The sequence below is a fragment of the Rhagoletis zephyria genome, unplaced genomic scaffold, assembly GCF_001687245.7.
Source record: "Rhagoletis zephyria isolate East Lansing unplaced genomic scaffold, Rhagoletis_zephyria_1.1 Rzeph_scaffold_00006, whole genome shotgun sequence".
Classification (NCBI taxonomy): Eukaryota; Metazoa; Arthropoda; class Insecta; order Diptera; family Tephritidae; genus Rhagoletis; species Rhagoletis zephyria.
This window is the reverse complement of record NW_016157090.1, coordinates 366,710-378,977: the sequence shown is the minus strand read 5'-3', so window position 1 is coordinate 378,977 and position 12,268 is coordinate 366,710. Positions and strand designations below refer to the sequence as shown.

Genomic DNA, 12,268 nt, shown 5'->3' with positions numbered 1-12,268 from the left:
TGCCTTTTTATATTATGCTTAAACAGCCCAATAAACGTTACTGTAATAATAGTAAATTATACTGCATATATAGTATATGTGTTATATTTAAAAATTTTGAAAAAAATATCAATCAAATTTTTTTAAATTTTACACATTTGTTCAACAATTTTATTGAGCTTGAGGCCGTTTTTGTTATTAGGCCAATAAATAGAAAATTGCAATTTTGGCAAAAAGTTAATGTTTCCATTCTAAGTTTTTTGACAACTTTTAAACCACATTACATTTTTTTAATTATTTTTTTTTTTGATTTTTTCACAAATTTGCATACTTTTCTGAACGCTGGAGATTTATTTTGTCAAGCTTTAAACATTTTAAAGCCTCAATTCGAATTATGTACATATGTATTTAAATTTGTAGAATTTGTTAAGCTTAATTATGGATATTTTAAATTTAAAGCTCTAATGCACAAATCAGTTTTAAATTTTTCAGCCTGTCAAGCTTTAAAATGACACAATTTTAAAATTGATTGGTGAAACTGGCGATAAGATTAATAATTTAAAGGAAGGCTAGAATTTGTGAGTCGTTAAAAAACTGAATGTTGCTTGTATAAGCTTAATCTGAGGCAACTTTGAAGGCGAACTCCCAGATTTTTATTGTTTTATGCGAATTCTAAAATTTTAGAGCCGTTTTCTCGAGTAGCTTTTAAAATTTATCAGTCCTTCAAACATATTTTTTCAGAACAAGAATTGTGTTTAAAAGACAGATAAAATTTAAAAGTTGCGGAGAAACTTAACCCTCAACGTAGCATAAAAAACTTCACTTTTAAAATTGGAAAAATAAGCTTTAAGTTTTCTTATCCTTTCAAAGTATTTTATGTATTTTTCATATCTATGCGACAATTTTTATATCACAATACATATACATAGTATCTACATACATAACTCTCCAGTTTTCATATGAAATAATTAGTTTGAGAGCTTGTCTTGCTTTATTTTATTTTCTCTATTCTAAAGTTTTAAAAATTTTTACGTAATGACCAATTCTGCTCTAGTTTTGGTACTCAGTCGTATATTCAAAATTTATTAATTTTTAATACGTTTACAATGAAAGCTATAATGTAGGTGCTTTTCACGATTGAGAGAATACAAAGGTTGCGCCGATCTCGGACCGCTATTCCTCTCTTAACGAATTTGACAGAATCGTGGTTTGCATGACGTCACACTTGTGCAACTTGTTTACGTTTTCCTTGCAACATTTTTTCTTCTTCTTCCATTCTTGCTCACGTTTTGGCATTTCTCTCTCGCAATTGCACCAGTGTGACGTCACACAAAAGTTATTCTCGAAAATCCTCTCTGATCGGCGCAATCTTGTATTCTATCATTCTTGGGTGCTTTTTGGTTTTACTGTGAAAGCCTTAAGTTTTCAATGGTCACTTTATAGCGTGGGTTTTTTTTGAGATTTTTATGCTTTAATTTTGGAGCTTTTAACTAAGAAAATAGTTAAAATTTAAGGCACCGCATTTCTGGCACAAAAAAACCCAAAAATTATCTTTATTGCTGTATGGCTTAAAAATAAATACTTTTTTAATCAGCGTGCAAACTGTTTCATTCCATGCATAAAACACCAAATTGGCACATACATTTGTACATGCATACATACGTAACATGATTATGTTTATAGTTTACAATATTTTCGATTAGCATTTTTTTTTCATACCGAAAAAGCGGATAATCAAACCAGTTGTAACCTGATAAGGCAACAATAGCAATAACGACTAAACAACACCAAACGAGTGTTGATAAGTCGATAATGACAGTAATAGGTACATATTTGTTTACTTGAGTTGATGTAGTAAATAAACAGAGAGTGGGTATATTAGTACGCGAGAGTATAGTGAGAGCTTATGCCAACCGCGAGACTGGCGTCCGAAAACTCCAAAGCGAAAGGTGGCGAGATACTCGGAGAAAAGCTGAGCCCAAAAGAACGCGGAAAAATAACGAATGCTGCAGTGGTTGGAACCAGGGGCGTGACGTCATTACCATGCGCTCTAAAAAGTATGTAACACCAAACAGTAAAGGCGCAATTCGTCAACGACGTAGCGTAAACGTACGTTGACGCTGACACAATCTTTCTTATGAGATTTGCGTGTTTACGTGTTTACGAAAACTCACCGCCGCATGACGGTGACCAGTGCACTGACTTAGAAAAGATTAAAAGTGGTAGATTTTACATAAAAAAATTGTTAGAAGTTGGTAGATTTTTTAAAAGAAATAATATTAGATAGTTTTTACTCATATAGGATAAATGAAGGCGAATTCAGGTAAGGGAGTGTTATCAGAGTAGATGGATTAAACACCGAGGTGAAAATCCTTATTGAATATCTTATTGTCAAAATGATGTATTTGTTGTAATTCTTGTTGTTTTTGAACTTCTGCTGTCACCTTATATGAATTCGCCTTGGAATATATTGTATCTTTTTATAAAACAACAAAAAATGTATTTTACTCCAATAAAACATTCAAGAAAAAACGTATACTGGGCTGGAATCATAGCATCCGTGATCGAATGAAATACGATTCGAATCGAATGAAATAAAATGACTGCTGTTTATCTTAAATCACTTATAGGCACTGCCTTGCCCGCGGGCAAAGCTCTTTTAAGCTTTCTATACATTCTGTATAGGCGCATGCAGAGTAAAAGCTCTCTCTGCCCATCGCTGTCTTAAATACATTTTAAGTTGAAAATGCGAACTCGCTACCAAATGCCATAATCTCAAAAAGAAATTTCGATTCGAATTTGATTCGATTACCCATGCCTTGATTCTACATTACAAAAACAAAAAACAATTATTCTGCACTAAAAAACTGTTTGATTAAAATTAGTTTTGAAATGCTTGAAATTTTCAACCAATTCATTTGGAATTCTCCCACCCAAACGTATTGCAAGCGAAAAATATTTCCATAAACAGCTGATAGAGACGTAATTTCACTTTTAAATTGGTCATGATGGTCAGAGTTATTTTTTCATATTTATTTTAGGTGTGTTCGATGACAAAATATGTAGCCACTGCGTTCATTTAAATCTTTTTGCTTTCTTTCCGAAAAATGTTGGTAGATTTTTAGCCTTTGTTGATTAAAATGGTGAAAAATAAAATAGAGTTTAAAAGTTGGTGGTCTACCAATAAAGTGGTAAGGTCCGTGCCCTAACGTGACGTTGACTTTGCTTATCTCTTTCTCTCTATCAACACTAAATTTGATATGTTGTTACGTACGTTTACACTACGTCGTTGACTAATAGCGCCTTAATACGAGCGTTACCCAAGTCGGCACTTCCCACTCGATTAAAGTGTAGCAAGCGTTGTGCGCTGATAGCTAACATTTTTACATACATATATACATATAACCAGTTACATTATTTCGATTCATTTCTGCATTTCTCACAATTTTCGGAAACGAATGCAACAACGAGGTGTGTCCAAGTCTTGTGGAACCGCGAATTCCCCAACAAGAGCGCGCGTACTCACTCTCACTCTCATCGACGAATCGCGCAGCGGCGGCGAAGTACTTCTTGGGTGATGACTTTTGCCGCGGCGTTGAGGCGATGACACTGTCGTTGCCGCCACCGACAAGCGCGATTCACACAGTTTACGGCATAAATCAGCAGCGAGTCATTGGATTTCATTCAGTTTGTGCAAAACGAGCGGCGAGCAATGCAGTGATAGAGCAGTGTTAAAAGCTTTGTGGACGATAGAACAATTTTTATTCACCCTCCCTTCACTCTACTAATTGTTGGTGGCAGTGTTTAAAGGAAGGAAAATAAAAAAAAATTAAAACAAAAAAAAAAATTAAAAACTGAAACGAGGGCAAAAACAACAAATCGTGTGCAAAAAGGAAAGTCGAAGGAAGGAAGTTTTACTCCTGCAGTGAGGTTGGCATCGGAAGTGGTGGCTACTATAAAAAAATTTAAATTCTCGCAGATTTTTTAACTTTTTTCCTGCTTATCTGCTTGCTTGGTGTCTGCTGATAACAAAAAGCTTATTGCAAGCGCTTGCAAAGTAGTGCAAGGCGGCAGCGGGGAGCAGCAGCGGTTAAGCAGAACCGTCGAGAGCTGCAACGTAGTGCTTGAAGTATCGTTAGATTGGTCTGCAGGCGGAGGCGTATTTCATTTTCAGTATAACAAGGAGCTTAGCAACAGACAGGGTGCAAGTTTTAAGAAAACATATTCTAATAAGCGAAGCACAAAAGGAAAGTAAGGAACAACCCCGGCGCAACAGTGCTACAGGCTCATTGAACGCATACAAAAATATATCCAAAAATAGACACACCGAAAATCGAACAGGAAAGGCAGCGCCTGACCGCCCACCCGCACTCGGCCGCCCACGGCACACGCGCATCCAAGTAGACGCCCACGCGCTCCAGTTTGCGTTGTACACCAGATAGCCGACAAGCGGAAATCAACGACCGACGTCGAACCTCTCAATTGCTAAACAGACAAAGCTTGGCCAAAAGCCGTACCAGTGCAAACTTGCGCCTCGCAGCTTAGCGTAGCAAGTAGAAAATAGCAACCAAATTTAGCGAAAAAAACACCTCTCCGCCACAGCGCTACTTCTGTCACTTGCCACTTGTCAACTGCACGTCAAGATGTTCACACGTCGCATCAGCTGCCGTCATTCACAGCATCGGCACCACCGCCTCCACCAGCCACAGCTGTTGCTGCTCGCCTGCACGCTTGTCGCGCTGATGTTCGGCGCCATCACGCAGGCCTTCATCATCAAGGAGGATGAGTCCTTCCTGCAGTCGCCCTACTATCAATCGCAGAGCGAAATCGAGGACATGTTTGCACGTTTCGCCAAGACATTCCCGGAGAATGCGCGTGTCGAGACCATAGGCCGTTCGCTAGAGGGTCGCAACTTAATCGTGCTGCAGATTGGCAAGAATGTGCAACAGCCACGCACGCCACTCACGCCCATGGTCAAGTACATTGGCAATATGCATGGCGACGAGACAATTGGCCGCCAGCTGCTCATCTATTTGGCGCAGTACCTGCTGTACAACTATGAGACCAGCTTGGAGGTGGCGAACCTGGTCAACAGCACCGATATTTATTTGATGCCCACCATGAATCCCGATGGCTATGAACGCTCGCAGGTGAATATGGGATAAGGGAAGGATGGGGAGAGAAAAAAGTTTAAAAGCAGAAAAAACTTGCTGAAAAACAGCTATAGAAAAAAGTGCAAGATAAACAAATTTCAACGAAAATTAGTATTTGAAATGTGAAAAAGTGCGAAATTCTTTAATTAATCAGCTAAGAAGAGTCAATTCGAAAGCAGTGTCGAATTCGAAGGCGTTAATTGTAAATTCATGTACATAAGTGTGTACATACATACGTATGTATGTCGTCAATGGCGTTGTTGGTGGTGTGCATGGACTGTAAAGTTTGCAATTAATGTGCTTTTGAGTGTTTCGTTTTAGCCGATTCCCTTGCTTTAATTTAAAACTTAACGTGTATTTATTTTAATCGTCTCTTCGATGACAAGGCAAGGCTTAACATTTATTTTCCACACACGTCAATTGCATAACATTAAAGTTTAAAATAGCTTGTTTTTATATGTTGATGTTATCGTAATACCTTAATCGTAATGTCTTAAACGAGAGCAACTAATGCAACCCAATTAACCTTTTCATGTTTGGGCAGGGAATAGTCCCGGCTTGTTTGTGCTAAAAATAAGTGCAATGAGTTTCATTAAAGCAATGTGATAGGAGTGGAGTGATCATGGAAGACGCTGCTAGCTCAGATAGGTTTTGTAAACCTTTGGAACCAGTCTCGGAACATATTCGATGTAATTCTTTTTTATATTTTCTTCACAATCCAGAGCTGGTCGTCGCAACCTTCAGAATCTAAATCAGCTTATCATTAATCGCTTTGTTTGAGTCGTTCTTTCCATACATTTTTCAATACTCAACCAAACACCCCTAAATACTAGGACTAATTTTTACTAAAGGGCAATGTAATATATTTCGAAAAGGCTGTCAAATTGAGAAATCTCAACAAGCAGCCACACAATAAACTCTTTCTTGCAGAGACAATGCATGTTCACACAGCAAATGAATTTCTGGCAATCTTTATCGATACTAAAATGAGCCGCGTTACCTGTTCTTTGTTGTTTCTATTGGTTGTAATTAACTTTATTTTCGGTTCAACTTAACAATTAAATTCCGAAAAACAATTGAGTCGGTGAGTTCGACAACCGTAAAGGTACAAAATCAGTTTTTCGATGTTGATTGTCTGTTATTTGTAATGTTTTTGATCTCAACAATGAATAACTAATTTTGAACTTGTACGGCCGCCGAACTCACCGATTCAATTAGTTAAAACCATTTTTGATATTTTACTCAAAATTATACTTTACTGTCTCTCACAAATTAGCGATCAGTGTCACACGGCAACACTCGAATGATTTGCCGTAACTTGCAGCAAACATAATAAATTGCTAGTGCAGCACGAGCAAGTTGAAATATATGTATTTTCGAAATCGATTTGCGCTCTTTCAGTTGCAGTCATACTGGGCAACTTTTATGTATTTCTGAACCTGACTGCCGAAAAGGGGAAAATAGATCTTTCTGGCTGCACCCACTTGGAAATATAATTTCTCAATTTGACAGCGAATTGCATGGAAAAGTTGGAAATATTGCCGTGTCTGAAACGCTCTTAACTGTTATAGAAATATGTATACTCGATGCCCAAATATCAATGTTTTTTTTTTAATTTTTTAGTGAAAAAGTTGGTCAGTCTCTTAATTAGTCGCATTTGAGGCTAAGCAGCTTTTCCTATAGGAGGAAAAAATCGATGTAAAACTCGGTCAGTGTCTTATGAGTCTGTCTTACAGTAAATAATCACAATTTTCTGGCAGCTGTATACTAATTAAATTAAAAAAATCACATTGAATACCCACAAGATTTTGCGGTTTTTGAAATATGTAAAAATATTTGCGAAAAATAATTGCATACAGCCAGCGAACTACATTAGACATTAAGCTACTTATTTGATTTTCAAGCAATAAAAAAGGATGGTAGTTATCCAACAATCGGAACTAAACCAAATCAGGTTGGAACCACATTCCCACCCCAGTCGGGTCTGCGTAACCTCAACGACCCAAATTCATATCTGACCAACGACTGTCACTCCAGTATCATTCCCCAAAAACACTTTGGGAAATTGGTATGCTGCTACAACTAACCAACTAGGATGCCATCTTTCATAAGAGAAGAATTATCGAAAACGGGTCACGTGGCCCAAAGTTATCCGAAAACATACATCTTTTTATTAAAATACAAAAAAAAATACAAAAATATTCATACGAATTGAATATCCTTCTTCAAGTCGCTTAAAAATTGTTTGATTTACAAATAACACATAGTAAACGTATTCCGTACATTCATACAGCTTTTTCAGATTAGAATCATCTCTCATTGTATTGTTCCTTTTGAAATTTTTTTCAACAATTTTATTGAGCTTGAGGTCGTTTTTAAGGAAAATTGTTGTGGAAAATCCACATATGGTAGAAGTTACAGGTGCTATTTCGGAGATCACCACATCTCCTCATTAGACTTCTTCATCAAGTTCACTTTACTCAACTTTACCAGCAACTCCGGCGTTCAAAGTCAGTAGTCTACACATTGCGTTTTTCCGCTTTTACCAATTTTTCATTTGTCAACCAACTACAATTTTAGGCGTAATTTCCCTAATAAAACTCAAGCAACGAGCGTCAAACTTTTGAAGGAGAATAGCAAGAAGATTCACTTAAGCATCAATCGAACTTTGTCTTAAATTATTATTTTTTTATTATTTTTATTTTTTATTTCGAAATTTGTTTTGCTGAAACATGCCCAGAAAGTACCTTAGACTAGCTGAGATATTTACTTAATAATTTAACACCTTATCCAGGGCGCGCTAATTGATCTAGTTCAAGCGCTACTGCTCTACATTTTTGAGAAAAGATTAATGCTTGTTGGCATCGAAAATTTGCACTGAAAATTTGAAATTGTACTGTTCGTTGGCTGTGTAAGTAACACTCATTACCGATATTACAGCTCATATCGCTTACTGTCCTCTTTCGCGGCCTCACAGCTCAGCCCGAATCTATATTTAAATTGCTTATCTGAGTTCTAAACGTTTATTGTTAATATTTTTAGCTTCCTTTCCTTTTAATTATTATTAAACGGAAAAGTGAGTTGATTTCTTTAGCATTCTTTTAATTTATTTAGCATTTATTACAAAATGGTTGATAGTAAAGTATAACTTCGGCAAAAAGGTTTACGAATTTTTATTACTCTTTGTGTCTGTATTTATGTAGATTTAACGACACGACACGTCGCGACGCCATATGTTGTATTTATGTATGTACATACATATATGCCTATTTCAAACTCTCTTTGCGTATGCCAACCTTCTGCTATGAATATAATTTATCATGCTTTAACACTTGGAGCGTCCTTCAGTACAATTTGCTGCGCATACTCATACTGGAACATACAAACATGCATACACGCATGCTAGAAATGCATGTCCTAGCGCAATACCAACACCTGTTTGTCAGCTACTCAGCCTATGTGCAGTGTATATACATATGTATACTTCAATTTAATTTTCTCTATACCACCACCCAATGTCTGTATGGCTAACTTTGCAGGTACACAAATTCTCCAAACTTTCTGTTGGTCGGTCACTCACTCCACTCGCCGCTATACGTTTTTAACAGATACAGACTTTATCTAACTACATATGCACAAACATATGTACATACATATGTATGTGTACGTTTGAAATTCGCAAGCTTTTTGAGGAAAATCGATATTAGGCCAGCATTGCAGTTTTCCACCCCAAAATTTGTCGCATTAGACTGTGTCAACCCACAACAAAATTCTAACAACAAAAAATTGTTTAAGCAATTGTATGTTGCGCCAGCGATGTCTACTTTTTGGTTGTTAGTTAAATGTAGGCGAAGCAAAAAAAAAATATATATATATGTATATAACACTCAACATAGGCGCTGTTGTGTGACGAATGAGCCGCTGCTGTTGCTGATATTTTCGTTTGAAAAGAAAGATAGAAAATGTTAGTTTTTTCTTTCAACAAAAAAAAAAAAATAAATACATACATTTTCATGTACATATGTATATACGTACATAAATTGATATGTAGTATGGAGTGTGGTATAGCAGTTATTAGCCAGGGAGGAGGTTATTTGCTAGGGGTATTTCCATTAGATATCGCCTGGAAAAATCCCCTATGAAGCCGATTTATGGGCTTTAGCATACATATGTATGTATGCATGAAGGTATGTATGTATGTATGTAGTTGAACAAATTTGCTATTAGCTGTTTTTGCGTTGACGGCATCCATATATTAACCATTCACTTTTTGCTATTCACCTGTGGGTGTGTGTGTATTTTTCATTCAACTTTTGACACTATTGTCAACTTTAGTTAGAAGATTTCGCATCACAAGGGCTAATAATTATTTTGTTGTCGTTTTCCTTTTTTTAACAACTGGCATTGGTGCGTATGATGACAAAAAAACCACACACAAAAATATTTTCATAAATACTGCATACGTGTATTAACTCCTTGGGCGGCGAAAATTTTAAGTCTTTAAGCCCCTTAAGTGCCAAAGAAAATTTATTTTTGGTTGTTGTTTTTAACAATAAAAATTTATTGAATATGAATTAAAACTTTAAAAAAATTAAATAAAAAAATTAATAAAAAATAATATATTAAAAAATAAAAAAAAATAAAAAATATATAAAATAAATAAAAAATAATATATACAAATTATATATGTATATATTTTAAATCTTTGCTCCGCGTAGAATAGAGGAAAATATTTGCAGTTTAAAAAATGTACCACCTTCGCGCTACACCTCAAACATATGTGGTTCAAATTCTAAACCAGTGCTGCCGAAAGAGTTGACATCCTCTCTCGCTTTCCCACTGAATTTTCACCGTGGCGTGGCGTTGTCGTAGAAACTAGAACACAAATTGTTTGTATGTTTATTTTTCACATTCGCGTTTTAGCACAATTAATGTTAAGCTTGGAAGTTAAAAAAGTGTTTTTAAATTTTTTTTTATTCATTGTTATTTCTTATATCCTCGTGATTAAATAAAACTTCAAATAAAAACAAGAACTCAATTTAGGTAAAAAATAGTAAGAAGATTTTCAAATAGAAAAAAAAAAAAATTCTCTAAAAACGGCCGCAAGCTCAATCGAATTGTTGAATAAAAATTGTTATTATGTCAAAAAATAACTGAAACAAAAATAGTTTCTTAAGGGGGAGCATTCAAGTAAATGTCAAAAAATAGAACAACTAAAAAAATAAAAAATAAACAACCAGATCATCAAGTCTAAATAGCAACAAACAGTTGCCCTTGATTGTAGTTGGGGTAACAATACTGAAAAAACGCAACAAGAGTTTATTATAAATTATTGTTGCCTGTCAAAAAATTAACTTAAATTCAAAAAAGCATACAAAATGATTAAACTAAAATAAAATCAATAACATTTTTCATCACAGAATGAATAGTCACCTCAAGTTGAAAAATAGTGAACTTATAGTGCATAGTTGAGTTCCCTACAGGCGAATTCTATTTTATTTCATACAAATTTTGAAAATTTAATAACGGTTTTGCGATTTTCTAGGCTATCCCTAAATTTGTTTGATAATGTTGCATTTTGAAATTTTCGTAAATAAAAATTTAAAAATTCTAAAACTTGAAAATAATACATATCGCATTAATAAAAAAATATCAGAAGACGGAAATTGCCTTAGTCAAAAATATTAACAACTATCATGCATGCTGAAAATTTGTCCACAATTTAATTAAAATTTCTTAATACCTTAAATTTTTCGCATATTTGTTGTTTAATTCAATGCTAATTTTTGTTATTATTTTTATTTTACTGGTAAACTTATTTAATGCTATAATTTTTTTATATTTTTTTGTTATAATTTTTTTTTTTTCGTTATATTTTTTTGTTGTATTTTCCCTGTTATAATTTTTTTAGGTATTTGTTATAACTTTTTAAATTTTTTTGTTATCTATATTTCTTATTTGGCTTTATTTTTATTTTTTGCTTAATTTTTATTTTATTTATTTTACTTTTTTTCGTTTTCAAAAAGAAGGTACTCAGAAAAAAAACAGGACACCTGTAGTGGAAAAAATCCCACCACACTCTTTTTAATTCACTCTTTTTGGCTTCTGGTCCTGGGGGCTTGAGATTTTTCTGCGTGCCTTATTCTCAAGCTATTCAAAGATGCGCGAGAGGGGAAAAATTCGGATGTTTGTAATTTTCATATATCTCGGAAATGCTCTAGTGAACATATGTATATGCATTTTATTATGCACTTACAGACAAATAACTATTTTATATTTTTTTGCTATCTATATACATTGCGGCGAAGCCTCTTTCTCACGTTGCAGAAAAAAATCAAAGTGCAAAATTTTACAACAACAATAAAGAGAGAGCCATAAACAAACGATTTGCTTGTTGCCAATTTTTTCAAATGAAATCTTTGTTCATTGCAAATAATTGCATTTTTATTTTTAGTTTTTTTTTTTTGTTAATTTTATGTAATCATGACACATTTTTACTGTAACTATGTATGTATGTTATTTTTTCACTCGCAATTTTTTGTTCTAATAATTCTTTGTTGCCGCTGTTTCTAAATTCGTTTCGCGCAAGAATACATAGCCAACAGCTTCATTATTTCGATTTTCGCTTGCTGTCAATACTACATACCGATGCTGCTACTTATGTACATATGTATATGTATGTACGTACTTATTTATGTTGCTTTATTGCAATATCAGTCTATGTCAGCGGTGACGCCAGTGATGCAGCGCTGCAGCTTTGCTGGTTGTCAGATAGCTCATGCACTTTGAGTTATATATATGTATGTATGTATATATATAGTAAAACGATTAAATTCAACGATTCGCCTTCGTATTTCTACTTGCCTTCAAAGACAACTGTTAGAGCGCATTTTGTTTTTATAATATTAGTTATTAATGTGGTTACATATTGCTTGTTTTTTGTGCTTCACAGCATGTCTACTGTTTTACGCTCATAAATATTTGTAGTTTGCAGCGGATTTGTGTCTTTTCTTGTTGTTGACGTCGTGCAAAACTGCATTCCATGGATACGACTATTTTTACATAATTTCTACAGCTCTATTTATGTACATAAATGGAAATATGTATGCATATATATATAGCAAGCGATTTAAGCG

The 12,268-nt window shown here is 34.5% G+C and overlaps 1 protein-coding gene across 5 annotated transcripts in view; it reads left to right on the top strand.

Moving 5' to 3' along the window:
* svr (Carboxypeptidase D svr) overlaps positions 1-12,268 on the top strand; it is a 51,501-nt gene that overhangs the window by 15,286 nt on the left and 23,947 nt on the right. The window contains exon 1 of one of the 5 annotated variants that reach the window (XM_017634353.1): positions 3,873-5,129. The exons of the other annotated variants lie outside the window; for them this stretch is intronic. Coding sequence (XP_017489842.1) covers positions 4,623-5,129 — 507 coding nt within the window. The 5' untranslated portion in view covers positions 3,873-4,622. Of the gene's footprint in view, positions 1-3,872; positions 5,130-12,268 lie in introns of those variants that run through there. 5 annotated transcript variants of the gene reach the window in all.